The sequence below is a fragment of the Plectropomus leopardus genome, chromosome 2 (genome assembly GCF_008729295.1).
Source record: "Plectropomus leopardus isolate mb chromosome 2, YSFRI_Pleo_2.0, whole genome shotgun sequence".
NCBI classification, from domain to species: Eukaryota; Metazoa; Chordata; class Actinopteri; order Perciformes; family Serranidae; genus Plectropomus; species Plectropomus leopardus.
Genome location: NC_056464.1, coordinates 37,512,845 through 37,537,181, shown reverse-complemented (window position 1 = coordinate 37,537,181; position 24,337 = coordinate 37,512,845). Strand labels below are relative to the sequence as shown.

Genomic DNA, 24,337 nt, shown 5'->3' with positions numbered 1-24,337 from the left:
TGAAGAGACAGAGAGAAAACCAGAGGAGAGAGAGTGGATAAGAGATGAGACCCATGTCCTTCCTCATCATCTGAAAACAATAAGACAACAAGAGAGCGGGAATTAAAAGACTAGAGCCGTCTAATCTGGAACAACAGAGGAATGTCAGGGAGATGCCACAGCACCCTTTTATCCCAGATGTGTGCTATTAGGTCCACGGGCCGATCCTTGCGCCAGACTCTGCTGGATCAGATTTCTTCCTCTGCTAATGCCACCGGACATACGATCTGACAATGATAATGATAATTACTTCAAATGACATGCCTTCCATTGTGGAAGAAGTGGAAAACACACAGGCACGCACACACACACACACACACACACACTAAACATAAGACAATATTTGCAGAGCTTTAAAAAGGAAATTACTGTTGGCTTTCTCACCAATTTGGAAAAAGTTAACAGAACCACTCTGTACATTCCTCCACACTGTTAAAATGTTTCACAGCTTCTTGTGCTGTTTGTGTAAGAGAAATAAAATATGGAACAATAAAAAAAGGTCACAACAACAACTTAGTTTTGGAGGGGAAAGCAGAAACCGCTGCCAAGTTTGGTTTTTAATGTTTTGGAATATCTTCATGAAGTTCATCATTAATTTAATGCAGAGTTAAAAACAAGATCCAGGCACTGTCTCCAGTACAGTGGATCTCTTGCTGATGAGGGCCTTAGCGTAATGGACTAAATAGTCTGTGTTTTTATTCTCTTCGATACAAGTTTTAACTAGTATTGACAGCATTTCCACAGCACAAAGCTTTCAGAGTTTTTCTTTGCCATTGGAGTCTATTTTCAGATTTGGACCCTCACAAACACAGAACACATGACGAGCATTACGCCCTGGACGTGATTACCCCTATCTATGTGAGTTACACCAAATATGAGAGGCTTGATATCCTTGGATGGAAGTAGTGTAAAAGCGTAAACCTCTGATGGAGCTGAGGTGGTGTGATGTTTTAAGATGGTATCTTGCCGCGGAGCAGCCAACGTAAAGAAATACAAGTCCTTTTTTAGCCATGGGGAGCCGAGCGAGGTGGACGTACAGTGCAGAGGTCTGTTATCGCTCTCCTCATCTTCATAATTCATTCCCTTCTGTTTCCATCTGGAATTTTTTTTTTTTTGGTTCTCAGGACAGAAAGCCTCTGTGAGGATCTGTTGATGCGTCTTTGTGGATGGAGCTCAGTGCGATATGCCGATCCAACAATGTCATTATGCAGCAGCATCAATCAGTGATTTTTATAAGAAAGACATAACTGCAACTGGCAGGGTTCCTACAGACATGGAATGCCTGGAAAAGTCACGGATACAGTAAAAATCATAAGGAAGTCTTGAAAATAGTCATTTTTTCAATCCTCAAAAAGATGCAAAACAACCCCAAAGAGATTCAAAGCAATTACAAAGAGATGCAAAACAACCAACAAAAGATGCAAAACAACCCCAAAGAGATACAAAATGACCAGCAGGTGATGCAAAATGAACCCATAGAGATGCAAAATGACCATAACGAGATGCTAAACGACCATGGAGACGCAAAACAACGCCAAAGACACTCGAAATGACCTTAAAGAGATGCAAAAGAACCACAGAGACGCAAAATGACCACAGAGAAATACAAAATGCCTCCAAAAAGATTCAAAACATTCACGAACAGATGCAAACTGACCCTAAAAAGACACAAAACAACTACCAAAGAAATGCAAGATGACCCCATGAGAGAAGCAAAAAAACAACCTCCCAAAGAGATACACTGAAAAAAACCCAGAGATGCAAAATGACCCCCAAAGTGACTTTATAAAATCCCCAAAGAGACGCAAATACGCTCTGTCACATGCTGATTAGTGTTATATGTTTTTTTTACCATCACAAACGTTTCTTTGTTTTCTCCCTGTGTTCCCTCTCTCAACTAATGTTTGAATAGAGTTTGAATCTGATGTGTTCGAAAAATATAAGTAGACCAAGACGAAAACATTTAAATCAGCGGTCCTTGAAAAGTCATGGAAAAGTTTTTTTCTTGAAATTGTGTGAGAATCCTAAACTGGTGTCCTCTAACACTAAACGGTTCTTGTTAGTTACTTTTCAAAATTGTTATCACTTTTTCCAGAACACTCTTGTCACAAACATCCCTCTCTCAAAAACCCGTGTGGAAATTGTCTTAATATATCGTATAAACATTTTGAAAGTGGTTTCCTCCCCACAGCCTTTGCTTGTTCCACCAAATGCCGTCATCAGGAACTCTGGCTCATACCACGTTTGTGTCATATTTCATTTGCCATAAACAAAAGCTCCCAAACTGTGCTGTCATGATTCAGTCACCACAAAAACAGGTGAACTCTACATTTCCTAAAAGTTTCCTGCCAGCAGCAGCAGCACTGAACATAATGCAGGGATACTCAGCTTGCTTTGCTTTAGGACCGATTTTGCAAAACCGGAGGAGACCAGGGGCCAGTCTCAGCAGCCCTGTATGTGTTTATAGGATTTTAGGACATTTCAAGGACTTTAGGACCTTTTGGAGATTTTTGTATATTTGTAGGATTTTAGGACATTTCCAGCACCTCATTATATTTCAAGGATTTAAAGACCTTTTTAGGATATTAGGACGTTTCTAGGATTTTAGGGCATTTCTCAGATTTTAGGACGTTTCTAGGATTTAAGGACATTTCTGGGATTTTAGGGTGTTTCTGGAATTTTAGGGCATTAGCTTAGCTTAGCTAGGACCTGCACTGGCATTCAAGCTCTGTTTTGATGTTGCTTTATGCACTCCTTATGTATACTTAAAGTACAAAAACATTTCCCAGTATGATCCACTTTATTTTTTGTTGTGAATTAGAAAATAGTTGGGGGGGGGCGGACCTCAATGGTCTCCTAACTTAAGAAATAAAATGTCTTTAGCTTTCATCAAATACCTTTGATGGTGCTAACAAAGACATTAATTACAGCATGATGTTCACCATACAGAGTGTATTTTAGATCAGCAGGCACATCAGACCTTTGGCACCATCAGAGAACCCTGAACAGTTTAAATTTTGTCTGCATCAAAACAACAAAAGTTGACCAAAAATAAGGAAACTCCTCCTCTACATCACTAAGCTGCTGCTATTGAAAAAGTAAAACTGTTGACTTAAGCCTTCAAGTGTTAATTAGAAGTAGCACATGTTGGAATTTTTTTATGAGGTCCAATCTCTCCCACTTGGCATTATAAATCGCACAAGTTAGTAAACACAGCACATAACACAAGACCAAACAACGCAAGGAATTCACAGATGTTGGCTGTTCAACGTATGAAGGGAAAAAAGAAGCAGCCGGTCTATGCTGCAGTTTGTTTGTGGTTGATTTAAAATTGATATATGATGACTATTAAATGTACTGTTTGCTCCTGTCATCTCCCTCCTTCTTTCCCCTGCTCACCTGTAGGGCACTTTTTCTTCATCCTGCACCGCTGCGTCTCACTGTGGGATGGACAAAGTGATGCTGCTTTCTCTTCAGGAGTTCTCCCGGACTGCCCGCCCCCCCGGGTCCTAGTCTGCCTGCCCCATCTGAAGCCACAGGTGACGCCATTACGGAGACAGACGCTCCACTCGCTCCACTCTCCCAATGGAGCCAGGAGACAGTCCTCTAAAAGAGAAGAGGGTGGATAATTCTCAAGGTCAGACACAAAAGATTGCATTTCAAATTCACATTTATTATTATTATTATTATTATTATTATTATTATTTTAATTTCATTTAATTTTTTAAAGAGTTTTACTTTACAAAACCACAGACATGAAAGGAATACAGCATTTGGGGAAAAGAGAATTGCAGAAGCCAAGTACTCAACCAGTTTCACATGAAATTAATCCACAGAAACTAAAAAGAATACTTAAACCAGCGCCCTTGCAGGGGGCCGTGGGTTTAAAAGGCATGTTTGCTTCAAAAAATGTAAGAAAAAAAGCCTTTTTTTAAAGAAACATTCCCTGGCATGTTTTCTTTTTTGTACTGCCCTCTCATAAATCAGGAACAGTCCCTAAATTTAATTTAAATAGTCCATTCTAATCCTCTCCTGAATTCATTTTTCCAAATAATATATATTTAAAAACACTATTTTCTAGTAATGAAAAAGAAGTGACGAGAAGTACTGATTGTTGTTTTAAAGACTGTATGGTCTTTAAAATTTGCCTTAAAGTTATGGAAATTTATTGTTAAAAATGTGTGTGAACCCTGATTTTAGCAAAAGTGCACGTGTTTTGGGAGCACTGAGCACATGACTAGATGAATGAGACTTGGATCATCGAGTTTTTGTGAGTTTGTGAACTGTTGTGATGTTGTGATTTAGTGTTGCTGTTGTCAGAAGTGGCCCCTGTTTACTACAATTCATGAAGAATGCTTGCCTAATTTGGATTCTCCTGTGGAGGCATGCAAGAAAAAAACTTCAGGAAATCAAGCTAACAAGCAGTGAGTAATTGATAAACAAATGGTCGTTTTGCGGATGAAGTGTTCCTTTAAGATAGTTTTGAAGAGTAAGAAAGTTCTTAAGGCACTCTTAGGTGAAGACTTGTTGAGGTTGAAAGCGGTCAGTGTTTTTCATTATCACATGCATGACTAAAAAAGACCTTTAACTGACATTTTTCCTCTCTGAGAGTGCCAGACAAACTCTCCATTTAATTGAAAAAAAGAAAAAGAATATTGGCCGAATGTGCTCCTCCATACATTGATTAGGGAAATGCAGAGACTGAAGTAATTAAGATAAATCAATAAATTACAACCATACCCCGTGGAGTGGTAACAGTATATAAAGACTGTTTTCCTCAGACCCCTGGCAACCACATCGCTATCATTTAAGATAGATGAATGCCAGCTGAAGCATTAATACACGGGACATTACACCCGTAGTGACTGGTTGCTGATGAGTGATGTCACCCACAAAATCAGTCGCCGCAAGTTTTTCCACGCGGTCCGCAACGGAAAAAGCGGCAGCCCTGGCCAACATGGGACAACATTTCTCGGTAATCATCATTATCATTGTCAGATTTTGGGTATAAAATGAATAGATTTCCAGTGACTGTTTTCTGGAGTTGCTCGAGGTGTGTACCAACAGTCAGACATTAAACCTTAACATGGCCATGAAAACCAGATGTGGTCACGATGCCAAGGAACAACAGTAGCTGCAGATGGTGCAGGTGGACGACAGAGGGGGAATCTGGAGCCCCGAACAGCCCCGAATGATGAGTGAGTTCAACAATATATCTCACTTACTTAGAAGGGACGGATGATACATAAAGAGATATGAAGATAAATTCTTAAACTTCTCTGAAGATTTTTAATGTGAATCATGTGTTGCATTGAAAGTTTGGCTCAATATCAGAAAAGAAACTTAGCTGAGAAATACATGAGGAGGAAAAAAACTGAGTGCATGCGTGTCCACAAAACCAGACGAAGACGGGAATTAGTTCTCAGAAGAAAATCGCAAGGCAAAATGTCCGAAAGGCAGAATTTGTAGCTCAGCTGTTTTTAATGTGATAAGAAATTTGTTAACTTGTCATTTCTCTGTGAGTAGTAATTTGATCCATGTGAATGTATTTCAAAATTTGTTTTCTTGTGTCATGTTGTTCTCCGAAACTAACTGTAGTCTACCAAAACATGTGCAATTTATCAAAAAAGGTAATTTTTTTTTTTTTAACTAAAATCAGCCTTGATTTAAAAAACCCCCATTCTGATGAAATTCTCAAACTTTCACACGTGAAATACTGCAGAAAGTGTCCACAGAGCCAGAGAGGCAGCCCACAGATAAAAGGAAAGCACTGTGCAGGACCATGTCTGCTGTTCATTAAACCTCTCAGATTAGCTTCACCGACGCATCCATTGCAGAGTGGACCTGCATTTTAAAGCTGGCTGAGGGTCAATGCGCTTTTAGTTCACCAACTTCACTAACAGAAGGTAACTTTAAACAGCAATTAAAACAGGAAACAAGTCACTAAAGGTTACGCAGGGGTTAAATCTTTATGTTTTAAAGTGACTTTGTCATCTTGAGGTGGAGGCGATGGCGTATAGGCAAGAACCCTGTCAAGCTGCGGACCACTGTTTGAGTCATTGCTGTGTTTCCAACAACGTTTTGGGCAGCAAAGTGGATGTTTTGTAGGGATCTGTTGCTGTTTTTGCAGCTGCTTTTTGAGGCTCCAAACATGGGCGTTTTTCCCAACCTAGCGCTGTTTTTCTAGTGGCTTTTTAGGCAGCAAGCATTAGTGTTTTGTAGGCACCAGTCGCTGTTTTTCCAGTGTTTCTTTTAGGCACCAAAGTGGATGTTTTGTAGTGACTGGCCCCTGTTTCACATGTAGCTTTTTAGGCATTAAACAGTGTTTTGTAGTAACCTGTCACTGTTTTTCCACCTGCTTTATAGGCAACAAATGTGGGTGTTTTGTGGCAAGACGTAGTGGTTTTTCCAGATGCTTTTTAGGCACAAAATGTTTGTATTTTCTAGCCATCCATCAGTGTTTTTCCAGCGGCTTTTTAGGCACCCAACACTTTGTCAGTACTCGTTGCTGTTTTTCCAACAGGGTTATTGTCATGAGAAGTATTTGAGAGATTAAGCAGAGATTAAATTGGGTATTTACAGCCAAAATTTGATCTCTTCCTCAGCATAATACGTTTTTTGGTGCCTAAATCTAACCACATGAAATGTAACTTAAAGTTTCAATGTATTTGTTACATAATAATATACAAATGCAACCTGACCCTGGTTTGCAGATGTACAATGCCAAGAAAGAAAAAAAAAATGTGATTGGGTTGGTATTGCAAGTAGTTTATTAAGGTGACAGCTTTCCTAAGAATGAGTATGTTTACATTCACACTGGTATTTTGAAGTGTTACCCTTTGAAACATGGGATGTGAAGTTTACGTGGAAAATGTGTCTGTTTATGGTATTGGAAGAATATGTCACCCAGTATTACAGTGCGACTCATAGATTTATTTTTATAAGAAAAAGAAAAAAGATACATCAGGCTTCTGACACATGCGATACTTGTTAGTTCTTTAATGTTGGATGACAATAAGAGAAATATAATATCACCAGACTATGCTCTCTGACAATAAAATGTTCAAATGACTTATATTTGTTTGAAGTAAATCTTTACTCACCGAGGCAGTCTGTCTGATGGGCGAAGGTTCCTGCTGGGCAGCGGGTCAGACACTTGCCTTTGTATAGCTGGAAGCCGGGCTTACATTTGGTGCAGAAGTCCCGGCTGAAGCAATGCTCACAGTCCAAAGAGCGACACTCTGAGAGTAAATAAACAATCTGTGTGAAATCAAGAGGGAACATCAGTCCCCCCACCCCCACACTTACTCTGATTTTTGTTTTAGCATGACGATGACATGTAGGTGTTTAAACAAGTGTGACATGCTGCAGAAAACCACAGGTCCAAAATAAAGGCCCCATTAACGTGCATCTTTATTTCTTTAATGCAATGTATATGCAGGCAGGACACAAGAGTGAGATATCATTATTATGTTTAAACTAATAGGATGTCAGGAGGAGAAGGAGGACATGTCCGTGCTGAACAAAGAGAGAATGTATCAAAAACATTTGTCTTCCATGATCCAGAATCCAAGAGAAAAATCCCATAGGCTTTACACCTGTATTCAGATAACTATCATTTTGTAAACTTGAAGCCATTTACTATATATTCCCTCAAAATGGAAAACCCATCTCTGTCTGTTTGTTTTTGTTTTTTTTTTTAAGATCATCTGTAGGATGTATGATGCTTATGATGTGTCTGTTTCAGACACTTTAGTGCTTTGGGAAGAAGCTGCGCTCTGTTTGTCTGTCTCACTGCGCTGCTGTCGGACCATCAGCTGTTTGATCTGCGATGGTGAAATGCTGTGGCTGTCAAACACTCAGCTGCTCTAGAGTCAGAGTTGTTCACTTCATTTGGTTCGCTGCATCTCAATTCTTGTTATCATTGGCTGTTCGCGTTGTCTGTCAGAACATGGCTGGAATGCGTTCTATTGACATTCTGTGCACTACGTTTCATATTTTAATCAAGAAAGTTATAATTTATATCGACTGGTATCGTTATCGTTTTATTGCCCAGCCCTAGCTGGAGCTTATCATAATTACCTTAAGCCACTGATTTTAACTATAAATGTCGTTTATGGCTTAGAGTAAGTTTGCCGTTTGGGATAAACAAACTTCTCATGAGCTCTTTCTGAGAACTTCCTGGCATGTTTTGAGTCAAATAAATTTCTTAGTGAGTTAGACAACTTTGAATTCGGGTCAGAACTTAGGTCAGAACTTAAGTACTTTTTTATTGGCAAAGTATTTTTCTGGATTGAATTAAGAGAGGTGCATCAATCAATAACGAAGCTTTTCCAGTTGTATAAACTGTGTACATGGGTGCTGTCTGTTCTTAGTGAACTTGTAAATTCTTTTCATCTGACAAAAAATAATCAGTTCCTTCACTATTAAGGGCCTCCAGACGGGTGAGTCATGTGCACTAATGTGAGTTAGACTTAACATCAGCGAGGCCTTGATGTCTGCAGGTGAAACAACAACATACTCATGCAGCGGTTGATGTCCTTCCCTCTCTGTCCGTAGTGTCCAGCGGGGCAGGCGTGGAGACAAGTTCCATGGTGAGACATCCCCTCCCTCTGCAGGAACAGGAAGAGTCGCTCAGGGCAACGCACACAGCCGTTGTCGCGGGAACACTCCAGACAACTCCGACAGTCGTCTGATGTCTCTCTTTGAGCTGCGGGAGATGGCAGAGGGAGGATCAGGACAGAGGAAAGTGCAGCTGAAGATAAAAAGTCGAGGAGGGTAAGAAAGATAACAGAGAGTGGGGGGGGAGGAGACACCACAAATCCCCATGATGCCAAGAGAATTTCTGTAGTCCATAAAAAAATCCCCCACTGAGCTCCTTGAAATAAAGATCTGTAGATACCGCAGGCGGGAAGACACACACAGGCCGCACTATACTCGTCTTTTCACTTTAAAGACAAGAAACTGTGCAGCGAGTCTGTCTCTGGCTATTCAAACAAGTAAAATCAAATCCAAACTTGATAAACAAATTTTATTTTTATACTCCTTGTATATAGTAACCCCAAACAAAGCGTTTTAACTGATTAAACAATAATTACTTTATAATATCTATTCAGAATCATCTGGCAGCGTAAGAGCAGGTTGCCTCACTTTTTCTAAAATGCAAATTAAAATTGTTTCTGAGAAACAAAATGCAAGTGCAGGGAATTATTTTAATTCATCTATTTGATGCATATCTTCATTTTTGTTATTTTGAAGCTTATTTATAGCCTCTAACTGCTGTTGTCTATGTGATAAATGTACTTTCTAAAATAAGATAAACATGATTTAGAATATAAAGAGAAAATGCTTGCTGTAAACAACAACTTTACCTTAAATATATTACATAGGGACGCTCAAATTATTTATTATTTAGATTTTGTTTCTTTTTATTCTACCAAAATGATGGGCATACACACAATTTTTACGTTTAAATTTTATATTTCTTGTTATTGAATCTGTTGTTTATTTTCAGATCAAAGGTACTGAAACATGTAATTAACTGAGGACTGTCAACCAAAATACAATTTCCTCCGTTATAAAAATCAGGTCACTGAAATGATAATAAATTAAAATGAGTGATTTTAATACAGAACCACATCTTGTTTTTAAATGCGGACTGTTAAATTTTAGGACGCAGATTTGTTTTTACAAATTAAGGATCTGATGAAAATAAAACTAGTGTTTTTCTCAAAAAACTTTTTCTTTTTCTTTTTACTCTGTTATTCTTAAATATGGAGAAGGGCCTAGGAGGGCGGTCTCCTCTTTCCTTCTCATCCTCCTCCTCCTCCACCAGAAAAATGCGAGCATCAAACACTTGACTTCCTGCATTCTGGTGAATATATAAATGTTTATGCACCAATTTGTGCCTTTTATGAATCATTTTACGGTGTTAATGTCTTTAGATTTCTCAAATTAAAAAGTCCTCTGCTACTTTTAATGTTTTAATTGGGGGGACAAATGTTCTTGATTTAGGGGGATAAATTCCACACCTATGACTGTAGCTACAAATAGGATGCACAGTCTAGAGCAGGGATACTCAACTCGCTTTGCTTGGGGGCCACTTTTGCAAAATGACAAGAGGCTAGGGGCCACTTGCAGCAGCCTCATACATGTTTCTAGGATTTTAGTATATTCCAAGGTTTTGGGGATTTTTTTTTTAGTAATTTGGGACATTTCTCGGATTTTGAATATTTCTTGGACTTTCGGATGTTTTTAGGATCCAAGGACATTTCAATGATGTTTGGATATTTGTAGAATTTTAGGACATTTCTTAGATTTTAGGACTTTTCTAGGAATTGAGGACATCTCTCGGATATCAGAACATTTATCAAATTTTAGAATTTTTATAGGATATTAGGGCATTACTAAAATTTTAGGACATTAAGGGCTTAGCTAGGACCTCTGTCAGTGGGTGCGGGGATCCTCCACTGTGACTTTTAGGTAGTAAACAAGCTGTATTTTGATGCTGTTTTATGCACTTTGGCATCTGATTTATACTAAAAGTACAAAAACATTTCCCAGTGTGAATCATTTTAATTTTATTATGAATTAGAAAATGGTTGAGGGGGGCCACCGGACACCCCATCGGGGACCAGATTTGGCCCGCAGGCTCTATATGAGGAGTAGTATGCACAGTATGCTGCTGTGTTTTGCAGGTCTCTTGGTCCTGTAGCTGGCGTGTCAGCTTATATTTATGTTTCTTCATAAATTTGTAATATTAAAACCCATCAAATATACTGATGGAAATCAAAAAGTACACCTTTGTCCTCTGGCAGATAAAATGAGTTCAGTCCTGATTTGTGCAGCTCACTGACGATAGATTTCACATGCCTTGGTAGCATGACAGTTGGGCTTACGTCTAAGCCAAAGTAAGTCTGATTATATTATAACAGCGAGCGGCGATGTCTGCTCCCAGATACACACACCACTCAACGGACAGAGCAGGAATGCTTCCAATCCGACAGGGATAAGGGGGGATACGGAAAGACGGGCAAGGTGGGATGGAAAGACGAGGTAAAGGAATGAAGTAAAGAGGGATGGAAAGATGGGCTGAGGAGGTGAAGGGCAGGCGGTGAGTGTGCGTGAGTCTGAACAATCGCAGAGTCTGATCCTCACAAAATACCTGTGGCCGCCTGCCAGCATCTTTGTAGAGTGTGTCTCTAGGTGTGTGTGTGTGTGTGCGTACAAGAGCAACTGAAAATCTTTTAATACTTAATAAATTAATACACTAATCAAGTCACACATAGAGGTCATTGGAGGTCAAAGTTCATATAACGTTACAGACTCTGTGGAGTGGAAAAGCCTTCTTTAAACCTTGTGAGTAAAGTTTCTATGTCACATGGCCAAATTTTTTTGTTTCTTGCCATAGTTAAAGACTTGCTATATTGCTCATGTAGATGCGACTTAGCTCTAAGATATAATCTGATACGGTGCATCAAATGGTAACATTTATCTTTGGCAATCTCTTGGCAATGAAAAACTTAAGCAGAAAAGGCCCGTGAAATTTATAAATACAGTTTTCGGAAAATTTTTTCCTCTATATTTTTAAGAATAATTTTCTTAATCTACTGATTTCTTGCAATATGCCAGACATTTCTTGACAGGTTGCGCAAAGTTTTGAAAGAAATAAAAACAATTAAGGAGTTCAAAGGTTGAAATACTTGAAAGGCGCCTGAATGCAGCACAGGAGATGTGATGTCGATCGAGGTTTCAAAGGGTTAAAGAATTCATCAAGAATCCTGAAGATTAGATACGCTCAGACCCTGTAACAGCAGCAGGTTTGCCGAGCACCGCTGTGCCTTCAGTTTAGCAGCTCTCTGGCACAGACGCGTCTCCTCGGCAGCTCCGGTGGTGTAAATGTCATTCATCACATGAAAAAACGAGCGTGTGAGTTCTGTTGAACTGACATAAACTTTCAACAAAGACCACGGCTTCTTTCAAGAGCTGCCATTTTGCAGACGAGAAATCCATCACAGACGAGGCAGAAATAGAACCATCAGAGGCCTCCATAGACCAGAATGCAATGCAGCCACAAAACATTATTCACTGAGAACTCCACAGTCTTGTTTTATCAAACTCAACATTTTCACTGCCCCTCTCCTCAAATGCACTTTTTTTGGCAGGAGTGCAATACATTTACTCTTGTGACTGTAACAGTTATTTCAGTGTGCTTTTTTTCAGAGTATTTAATCCTTTGAAACCTGGAGTGACATCACTTTTCTTGTGCTGCTTTCAGATGCCTTTCACAAGTATTTAACCCTTTGAACCCTGAGCAAAGGCAAACTAGAAAGGCAACTAGCACTGTGGTAAGAAACGTTCCACAACCTGTAAGTAATCAGTAGATTTAGAAAATTACTTTAAAAAAGTTGAGGAAAAAGAAAAAAAAATAGGGGAAAACTCTGTTTATAATTATCATGATTATGTATTTAAAATCATGTTACAGAATTACTGTATTTTTAAGCACTTTTACAACATATTTTGGTGTTCTTTAAAAAAAAAATCAAACCTTATCTACAGGTAATTGTTTGTTTTTTTTTTTTGGCTTTTTGCCTTTATTAGAGATAGGACAGCTCATGCATCAAAGAGGGAGAGAGAGAGAGAGGGGATGACATGCAGTAAAGGGCCACAGGTCGGAGTCGAGCCTCTGTACATGGGCTGCCCGCTCTGCCAGGTGAGCTATCAATTTTTGGGATGATTTTCTTGTAGTTTTTACTATTTTCTTGTCAATTTTTGGGTCATTTCTTCTTTGCTTGCTCATTGTGTTCATTCTATGTTTTTGACAGAAATCAGGTCGGTTTGTTCAGGTTTAAAATGGTTAAAAATCTGTAATTTATCCTTTTCTTCAAAAACAGTCACATGAAAAGTGCAATTATATAGAGTGCTATAATACTTTAATACTTTATTGCAATAGTTCCTTCAGTCTCTTCCAGGCTATTTGTTTACATTCCACTTCAGTCCATTTTTATATTTGAACGTGACCAATTCAAGGAGATTTCCTCATTATGGAGTATGGTTATGGTGATACCGTCTATTATACCTCAACATAGTTTAAAAAATGTTGGATCTGTGGAAGACTTCATAGTTGCAGTTTTTATTGCACCACCTGGCCAGCAAGCCTACTGACGCAAATCAAACGCACCTGTACACAGGTGCATGCTGGGTGTGGCTAACATGCTAATCGTTTGATGCTGAAATGTTAACGGTGGATGCTCCAGGTGGCATATGAGTTAACTGAGGAACTTTTTCCTTCAGGGAGGTGTGTGAAGACTTCATGCTGTTTATGAAGAGGAGCGAGGGACAAAGACGCTGCATGGACTGGGACGCCGACTGGTTATTTCATGCTGCGGGAGTGAACGAATCTGTGGAGGACATCACGGTGCTCAAGACTCGCAGAACAGCCTGTCGTCCACAACGGTGAGTACAACAAACTCATTAAAGCTCCTCTCCAGTGTGTTTTGGGTTTTTTTGTGATATTTTTTACGTGTTTTTATAGTTTTTTGATATCCTGACACTTTAGTAAACAGTGTTCGCCAAATGTTTTTGACAAATAGCTTAATTTTGCTCAGAAAGTTAAAAAGTTGAGACGTGTGCTATGACTGATAATGAGAACATCACAAACAATATGTTGCCTAGCAACGTTGTGCGCGTGTGCGCGCCCCGGTGGTGTATCTGTCTTAATCACCGGTGACTGTGTGTGTTGCTGCATTTGTCATATTTTAATATCCTTTTGTCGCTTAACAGTACTTTTTACAGCCGCCATGGTGGCCATACCTTTTTTCTATATATTATCTGGATTTTTAAAAAAAATTCCTTTGAGTTTTGTGTCTTTTTTGTTTAAATCTAGTGAGGCAACACAGAGGCAGGCTGTTTTATATTTGTAGCCTAGTCGATAATCAGTTTTATGAACAGTGCCATCAACAGAAAAAGGATTCATTGTTGTTTTGGTTTGGACATAAGAGAAAAAAAATAATAGTAGTACTCAGAGTCTATCTATCTATCTATCTATCTATCTATCTTATTGAATTAACTTTAGAGTGATCAGTAGCAGGCTAAAAAGGCAGGACTTAATTTCAGGTAAACGTTGCAGGTTTTCCCACTGAGGGCAGAGTATTCAGGTGTTAAGGAGTCTAACGAGGAACAGGTAATTGAAGGATAAAATCCCAGACAGACAGTTTGTCCATCAGCAGTTTGAGTCCTGAAGATGCTGCTATCATCAGCATCAGCTGAATACACGACATAAGGTCAGACCATGAATGTGACCCAAAGTGGGTAACTTTCATGTAATTTTGGGGCTGCTTACACGGCAACCCTTCTTGCATAAAGGTTTAACTTTTGAAACCGGGTTCCAGAGTGTAATCTTATGAAAACGCCGCCCCTTCTACCGCTGAGTAATCTGGCAATGCGCGCATCCTGTGAGAACGGTGACGGCACAGCCACACTTCACGCATGCGTATTATGCTTCAGACAGATAGTCATGCACGAGTAGGGGGACAACAATAACAACAAAGGCAGACTACTGAGCTGTTTGCGCTGCTGACCGCACTGAGTTTATTAACGCTGTTGGTTCTCGTGTGTCCGTTCACCATCGTCGTCTTGTTTGTTTATTCTCACGGCCCTGTAGAAGAGCACCTTTATACGCAGGTGCGTGGTGTCGTCTTTGCTGAGTTACACCACCAACTACTGGCCTGGCGTGCACACTACAACATTTGTATTGGTTTTTTCAGTTCCGTGTACACGAGGATTGTTTTCTCAATGATTTTTTTCTAAGGAAAGACTTTTTTCCTTTTTTGTCTGGCTGTTCTTGTCTAAACTTGGCCTTAAAGATGTCACTACTCACTTAACTCACTTTTCACACCAGAGACAGAGTTAAGTGACAAACATAACAACCACTTACTGGACCACCACAACTGTAAACCACTTTAAGTGTCATTTTGCCAGTCATGTGTAAGTCACAGGGGAGGTTAAGCTGCATTTCACCTGTCAGTGCTCGTTCTGACAGGAATCTGCTTTACAGGGATACTAGTCTGATTTTCAACCAGCTTTATATCAAAAACAATGTAGATAACGTGTAGATGAACTGTGGTAAACTTTTCTTAATCTAATTCGTGCCTAGATATACCTTCTTCCTCCCTGGTAAAACTAAATGACATATTTTATGTAATTTGGCGGCGTTTCGCTGGTTCTTAGGGCTGTTGCTGGAACTACAAGCTATACTTACACATTTTTCATATTGCCCGTCAAAACTGCCGCTACCTCAAGAGTGGACTCAAGAGTATTCAGCAGATCAACAGAAACCTGTCCCTTTCTCTGTCTCTCTGCAAAAGCTGCACTTCTCGCTACATTTGGACGAGCCTTTGAACCTGGACAGGCACTGTTGGCCAGGTATGAAATATTCGATTTCGAAATGTAAACTATGAAGGAGCGGAGCCGTGTTTTCGGACACACCTTCAGAAACTCCTCAGAAATGTTATTGACAGCAAAAACATGGAAAGGTCAACATAATATTAGTCTACTGCACTGCTGGGATGACAGGTGATATCTCGGGGATAATGCAGTGCAAATAGAAACAAAAAAACCAAGGAGAGAGTCAAGGAGACATTATTGTTTCACGTTTACTCAGTGGCCCATTTAGTCAGACTTCCTTGGCCTCCTAGCCCAGTTTCTAATATATCACTTCTGTCATTGTTTTGTGGTGGTTTAGGTAGCACTTAACAATGATCTTTGACCTTGCACATGTAAAGGAGATGTTTTCAAGTAATCTCAGTTTAGCAGAGTTCAGCAGATTTATTAATAGTCGAAAATAGAGATGAGAAGATGAAGACTGAGTGAAGAAACTGTCCAGTGCAGAGAGAGACTCCCCAGAATAACCCAGGGACCCATTTCACAGCTTTGGGACCTCACTTTGAGGTCTCAACTCATCGTCTGAAAAACAGTTCTCTTCACATATGCTATCGATCTGCAGGCTTAAGGGACTTTTAGAGGCGCGGCAGGTTTAGGTAGCGTAAAACGGCAACCTTTGACCTGGCATGGGATTGCACTGGGTTTTTAACAAGCACCAGGTGTAACAAGCTCCGCTGGGGTTTCAGGGAAACATGCTAGTGTTTAAAAGGGGCATTCCACCCTAAAACTGAATTCATGTAATGCGCTGAAGGTAAGAAAGATGGTTTTAAGTTGAGGCAATAAAGTCTGATGATACATACTAAAGTAGTTTGATGCAAAGGCAAGACAACCGGAAAAGAAAGCCAAATGTATGTTGCAAGATTTCTTTTTCCTAAGACAAGGAAATGTCAGTATTCTTAAGGAGAAATGTTGCAAACCAATCAAAACAACTATTCAAATCATATTTCAGCTTCTACGAAGCATTTTATGTTTTACTCTTATAATAGAAAATCTATATCTTGAGCTTTAGAGAAGTTACATGCAGACCTTTTTTAAAATACAAATCTCGCACATGCCAATAATAAACTTGGCTTTTTAAATGGGCCTTGTTATGATCATACGATTTTAAAGATATTCATTTCATAGAGAACTCTTCAAAATACAGATGCTTGGTCATCAACTACGAAGCTCTCAGTACCCATTTAGCATCAATTTGGGACACTCAGGGACGGTGTGTCATTTTCCACTCATTACATTCAGAGTGTCTTTTCAAAATACATGTCCGTTTTCACAGGAAATGTATAGTGTCCGCTCCTACATATATACAAGCTCTTTAAAATAAACTAAAACCAATGAAGTGCTACTTAATTTTTAGATTTAATGTGAACTACGTTACACAAGACATGAACAGCTGTCTCCTAGATGAAACTCCTGTGTCTGTTTGACCAGCCCTTTCTCTTTCTAAAATTGTCAAACACAGCTGCATCTGCAGTGCTTTCAGTGTAAGATCCTCACGCATCTGGACTGCGTCAGCTAAGGATGCAGTGAGACAGAACCGTGTGTGGTGTTATATGCCAGCAGATGGCCTGATGGCCAGATGGCGCCTGCTTTGGTAGAATGCCATGTGGCTGATAGATGACAGGTGAGAATGCGGCTGGACTGAATGTGTTGCGTCGGCTAGATACACTACTGAATAACGCAGGTTTAAACACTGCCGGTAACATTATAATACAAAGAGCACGAGGGTGCCTGTAGAGTGGGGGGCGGTGGATGGATTCAGCAACATTATCTTCCCATGCGCCTCTTTTGCCTAATCCTAACCATTCGCACCAGCATGTGTTTTGGTCGACGTCCCAGCATTTGTTGCCATGTGCCTGTGTTGTCTAAACATAACCACATGCATTGTTATCCCACCATGTGCTTGTGTTGACATCAAGGTCGCCTGGAATGTAAATAGCAGAAGGATACCTAAAACGTAATATGTAGATGTAGAAGTTCACTGCAAAGCGGCAATATGTGACGACTTGGCATGAGAATGTGTTGGTCAGTCCTTTGCTACAAGGCACCATTGTGCATCTGTTTTTAGACACAGAGGACAGCTGACCCAAAACTCTGGTATTTGACAAGATGTGAGTTAGAACATCTGATTTAAAAATATATTCTTCACATGCACAGACTTAAAATTCATATATTATGCATAACAAACAATTAGCATTTTCTAACACTATCAGATTTACTTATTTTGAACAGTAGAGCAGCATGACACTACATCATACTTTTATATATCAGCCAGTCAATTTGGCTAAACTCCATGTTGTTAACAAAAAGATCACAAATATATAGGTGAGTTTAGGTGGGTTAATCCTCAATCACCTCACTAGTAGAAAAAGCAAGAATTATGTTTTAGGGTGTGATTTCCCAGTAACACACAGCAGCCGTCACTTCTGTAGACGCTGCCAAAATACCCACAATGCATGCAAAGAAAAACCTGCCAGGTGGGGTGATGTGTTAAAATAACACAAGATGTACAGTTCCTAATGACACGTGGATGTCCACACAATTGATAGCAGTTGGGTTAAAGATGTGGTGTTTTTAAAACATTTTTCACCATATGATAGAGGTTAGAGGAGCTTATGTTACATCTTTATATTCACACCGTGCTGTTAAAATAATGGTTTCCTCCAAGGTGACAAGTGCAGTAAGCTGCTTTCATTCTTGTGCCTCTACTGAATTACAGCTTGGCTGTTCTGAGGTTTTGTCTCAGACATCATACAGTCCATATTTGATCTTATATATAGTATAACTACAAGATGCTGTACCCTTGGTTCATTTCCTCATAGGGACCCCCTTCTCCTCTCTCTTCTCTCTGTCTGCTTATGTCCTCTCTACACAGTGACCTGTCCACTGACACGTCTTTCTCCTCTGTGTATGTCGTCAAATTGCTCTTTTGTTGCGCCTCTTTGTGTTTGATATTAATGCTGAAAGCACCCTTTAGCGTCCTTATGGGACACATCAGGCTCTAAGCTTATTCCAGTATAATTTCCCTTTTCCACCAAGATTAGCATGTGCACGCAGGTTTTTTACACACGGGTAAATGCGCTAAAATTGGGAAAAGACTTTTTCCCATTGCCAGTAGAGCTCAGCTATGAACATGGCCCTGTTCTTTATAATTATTTGTGGTGCATATCTGAATTTTGACTCTAAACCAAGCTGTTTTTTAAATAATTGCTGAAACCTAAATTTTTTGGTTACAGCGTAACCTTGAGGTCATTGAATGTCAGTTTTTGTACCTGACCAGTGGGTGGGATTTGCAACCAGCTCACCAATTTTGGTAAGTTTTTGTCTTGTGGGTTTTTGCTACACAAACACTTTAAGTGCAGAGAAATAAAGAAGAAGCAATATAAAATAACAAACGGGGGCTCCAGTAGTGAGCGTTGCTGCTCGGACCCCTAAAAACCCATTGACTTCCAGATGTGCTGAGAACTCATTTGTGGGGTTTTAGGACTCCTTCCTGCACCACTCCTTATTATAACACCGTAACAAAATTTACTCCTGCCAGGACACGCATGAGAAAGAAATGGTAACATCAGTGCGTCATTTCACATTGAAACTGTAATTAAGGAAATGACTAGCCCAGTAAATTCCAAAAAAAAGGTTTCACAGACCCCCTGGCAGATTTGGTCCCCCTGAATGTTGACTCCGTGGCTACAGCCTTGAATTGTATTACACAGTAAATTTGCAAAGAGAGGAGCAAACAGGACAGGGCCTGGTTGAAAATGAAAGTAGTTACTGATGTTTTGACATCAGTCCATCAGAGCGGTTGCACAAACATACACAAACACACTTCACACACATTGACTTGATTCCTCAGTTAGACAACAGGTCCTTTGGTTGTTTGTGGGTAAAAAAATGCAGATTGGAAAAACACTGAGTGATTAACTAATGATGTGCATGATGTGCAAACGTCCAAAACTTAATTTACACTGGTGGAGGAAGTATTCAGGTCCTTTTTTTAAGTAAAAGTACTAATACTACACTGTAAAATTACTGTAAAAAGTAAAAGTCCTGCTTTAAAAATGTTACTTAAGTAAATTAAGTAAATTATTAAGTATATTCCTTTATATTTTAAAATGTAAAATATAAAAGAATTAAATGCACAACAAGTTATTATTATTATTATTATTATTATTATTATTATTATTATTATTATTATTATTATTATTCCCAACAATAATAATAATAATACATTAAAGCAGAAGTCCCGAAATTATTTAAAAAACTTAAATGTTTAACATAATAGTTTCCAAATAATTTTCTGTCCATCAACTCATTGATTAATCAACTAATCATTTTAACTGTACTCGTGTAAACTGTTCGGTAGATTAACAGCAATTATTTTATAAAGTTTTTATGCTTTTGCCCACCCCCCAAACTCTTTATTTGTAAAGTAACTAGTAACAAAAACTTTCAGATAAATGCAGTTCTGTAAAAAGTACATTTCCCTCTGAGATGCAGTGGAGTGAAAACGGCATAAAAAGAAAATACTCAGGTGAAATACAAGTACCTCAGATTTGTACTTCAGTACAGTGCTTGAGTAAATGTACTTGTTACATTCCAACATGGCGTATTGATTATTATGTTGAATAATGGGAGGAAATCTTGGTTACAGAGTGATTTATGTTTACATCTGTGAGGTAAACTTTGGATCAGACCGCAGCAGACTGAGAGCGCTGGAATCTGGAAACAGAACCAGGGAAGCATTTTATCTCAAATGTTGATCAGTCTCTCTCCCTTCAAATTCTCCAATAAAAAACAGTCACAGGTGCTCATAATTACCTACAATATCCTTACAGAAACACCGATGGTGCTAATAGACAAAATAATGGCTTCAACCTCTTGACTCCTACAGTTCAATTTTCCCTCTGAAACATTTTATTTTGTCAGTCGATTGTTTTAACAGGTAAAGGAACCAAGTCCAGATGTGACGGAGGGTGAAATGGTGGGAGAGTTGTGGGGGGGGGGCAGGAGTGGAAGGTAAATGAAGGAGAGGAAAAAGGAGTGCGTGGGGGAGGGAAGGATAAAATCACAACATAAATCCCTCCAGTGTGAAGTGATGAATTCTGACAGCGGTTCAACCTGTCATTCCCACAACCAGCATTTGACCCTTTAAACCTAAAATTGGTATCTAAGTTAAAGCTGTTTTGATTTATTAGCATCAAATGCCTTCATGAAGGCACAATAGTCATTTTGTATAATTTTAAGCTGCATTTTTATCATGTTTTAATATGACCTTATCATGCAAAAGGTGTATGTTTTATAGATTTATTACATTTGTCCAGTTCTACATTGCATGCAGACTTGGCTCAGTAGTTTTTGTACAATGACATATTGCACATTAAACATTTTATTCTAGGATTTCCATAAAGTTGTGTACTTTTGAACCAGCAGTCATTTTGTTCTGCTGTAATTCTAATTTTTAAACAAATGTTGGCTCTTTTTATGAAGGGTTATAAAATAATTATGTAGTCGGAGTGAGAATCACCAGAGGCCCCACAATATGATAAATATCATGATATAACTTATAATGATATAACTGAGATTTTTAACATTTTGCATTATAGTGAGTATTTCAATGACATACAGTGTGTGTGTGTGTGTGTGTGTGTTAAATTGCAAATTATGTCCCCAAGGAAAACTTTGTCAACATTTGTTTTATCAATTAAGGTATTTTTCTCGAATTTGAGGACATTTCTAGGATTTTAGGGCAATTCTAGGATTTCAGGACTTTTCTGCGATTATAGGATGTTTCTCCGATGACTTTTCTCGGATTTTAGGACATTTCTCGGGTCCAGGGGCCGTAGATTCAGTGTCACTGATTTGCATCATAAAAGAACAACTCTTGGCATCCCTGTATTGATACAATATTACCATGCAAATTATCACAATACTATGCTGTGTCGATACCCCCGCCACCCCTAATATAAAAAGTTTGTATTCTGGTAATTGCAGTCTGACTTTGTAAAACCTTTTTTATTTGTAGCAGTATAATCTTGCTGTCACAAGCTGTTATCTTGAATGAGAGTCAGTGGTACCTGCTGGCTCCACGCAGCCCCTCTGATCATTATCTAACGCCTCACCTCTGGCCGGCTTACTGGGGCAGCGTGGAAACGTCGGAAGCCAAAATGACGGTGTAATTGAGACCGGATCCCCCTCTATTAGTCCCAAATTCCTGAGGAAATGCCGGACACCGGCGAGCGTGAGGCTCACCACATACCTGTGTGGCTGTGGTGGTCGGGGCTGTTTTCAATGAGCAGGGGGATTTCATAAGGACTCATTAGTTCACAAATCTGGTTCTGCGGTGAACTTCTAACACTGTGGAGCGTCTGCTGGTGCAGAGCTTAACAAGGAGCGACAATTCAGCCCGTGATAACTGCGAGAAAGAAATAAGTGGGAGGCAAAATGATATTAAGATTAATGGATGATCTAGATTCAGCTTGTCTTGTAGAGCGATACAAAAGCGTTTGATTTCTGGATTTGGCGCACTGGATGGAAAAGTTATTTTGATATGACAAGTATTGCGTGTTGAATATCTATAGCTGTGGTGACTGTTGTCTAAAGCTGTCTTGTTGAAGGGCCATTGAGCAATACACCAAACCTCTTAATTTATTGTCATTTATCCTGAATTAGATAAAAATAAATTAACATTGATGTTTGTTTTTGTAATTGTAGATTTATAATAGTGAAAAACATCCTGTGCTGAGAAACCTGTTTTTGCTCTTTTATCATCACATTTTAAGTGAAATTAACAGTCAAATAATTACCTTCAGCTTTTTTCAAACACCTGCTGTATCCACTTGATGATTATACAGTCGATAATAATACAATTTGTAATTTTGTTGTAAAATTAATTATGTAATTAACAGCTTTTTAAAATGGTTTAGTGTCTCTTCAAAGTTAAAATTATAGTTACTAAAGTCAGTGGTTCCCAACTAATCCAGCCGCGGGTTCCACATTTCTCCTGATTCATTAATTCTAGGTCCACACCTAAGATCTATGATCTATTCACTTTAATTTCACAAAATGTAAACAACACATGGGCTTAGAACACAATGAAATAAAACATAATGCAATAATGAAGCACAACACTGCAACCAAAAAAGTGCATAGAATTGCTTCAAGAGCAGTGACGCAGCAAAGGTGCAGCATGTTATTGGGCCAAGTACTACCAAGAAGAGGGCAATAAAATTGTTGCTGTACAGAAAAACAACAACAAAAAATGGTTGGTGTTACAAATGAGGTTAACAAACACTGTAAAATCTGACAAGTTGATCTTACTTAAAAAAGTCCAAGAAACCAATCGCCTTAAAAAGAAGTCAAGTCAAGTCAATTTTATTTAGAGCCCATTATCACAAAACATGGTTTGCCTCAGAGGGCTTTACAGTGTACGACATCCCTCTGCCCTTAGACCCTCACATCACCCAAGGAAAAACTCCCGAAAAAAGAACCCCTGTAAAGACGTAAGTAACCGTAACTATTCTTTTGTTATGTTCACTTTACATCTGTGTTTACTTGATTTTATTTTATTTTTTGTATTTACTTCATTTTGTGAAGTCAACTGAAAAATAAGAAATGAAAAAATAAACTAAGTGATAGCAACTTAATCAAACCAAGTTAGTCTGATTTAACTAAACAACGGTTTTAAATAGGAATACTAGAAATATTTAGACTATGTCTTTATCTTTTAAGATTTCAACATTACATTTTATCATAAATATCAATACTCAATCAAGCTTCAGCCAACTTCAAAAATTAATACAACAGTCCATCAAACTTGCATATTATGCACATGCCTGCAACTCCTCCACATGCAAAATCCTTTTCATCATGACATAAATACATGAAACTGTTCAGTGAAGTCTGACTAACTTGGTTTCCATAAAAACCTAAGTTGCTGTCACTTATAAAGAGCAAGTTAAATTCACTCGTCCTTTTTAAAGTTAAGTGAAAACGGCTAAAATTTAAGTAAACTTAACAATAAGATATGATGTTGCTATAAAACTAATAGTTACAATCATATAACACTAAGTCAATCGGTTTCATACATATTTTAAAGTAAAATCAGCTTGTGAGTTTACAGTGTAGGTCTTTACTTCCAAATAAAGTGAATTTTTAAAAAACTTGACACATTTACTTAGGGTCCATTCAGAATGGATCCCCAACCCACTTCTGAACCACTACCCACCAGTTGGGAACCACTGATTTAAGTCATTTGTAAATTTCTCACATTGTCAAGGAATTATAGCATTTTAGTCGCAGGATTTCTGCATGTTTACATTTTATTTCTAACGTACAGAATCCAGTTCCATCATGTTAAACATCAGCTCAGTTACCATTAAGAATCGGTGGACAGTTTACAACACAGAAAATGTCATTTTAAAGGCACATCCCCCGAATCCCGTTCAAGGTTGTTTTCCCCGGTGTACTCACCACTTTGCTTCTGCATGACGCCAGACCCCATTTTGATCACCTCACATAGCAAGGACATCACAATGGCAAAGAGTCGCAAATGCATCTGGGCTGCTGGCAAGCGCCCGCTTCAGCGCCAGGCTGCGGACATCTGCAGGGACTCCCGGGGTGGCAGGTTCAAGATTTAGTTCCACAGCGAAGGACAGCAAAAAGATGAGAAGGGAAAAGGGCAAAGACAGAGGGGGTTTAAAAGATGACGGGGCAGATGGAGATGAAGTGGAGAAGATAATCTTGCAGGCCCAAAGCAGCGATGAGAAAGATGATTGTAAAGGTGAGGGAAGAGAAGAGAGACAGGAGAGAAAATCCTCTTCTTCTTTGTCCTGTTTCACGCAGAAGATTTAGGGCTGAGATG

General features: G+C 38.9%; 1 protein-coding gene across 1 annotated transcript in view; it reads right to left on the bottom strand.

The window, feature by feature from the left end:
- rspo4 (R-spondin 4) overlaps nt 1–24,031 on the bottom strand; it is a 43,924-nt gene extending 19,893 nt beyond the window's left edge. Inside the window, exons 1-4 of the mRNA XM_042498450.1 lie at nt 23,947–24,031; nt 8,561–8,749; nt 7,143–7,280; nt 3,439–3,645 (exon numbers count right to left, since the gene is read on the bottom strand). Of these exons, the coding sequence (XP_042354384.1) occupies nt 3,439–3,645; nt 7,143–7,280; nt 8,561–8,749; nt 23,947–24,031 (619 nt within the window). The remainder of the gene's footprint in view (nt 1–3,438; nt 3,646–7,142; nt 7,281–8,560; nt 8,750–23,946) is intronic.
- Nucleotides 24,032–24,337: the final 306 nt, after the last annotated feature.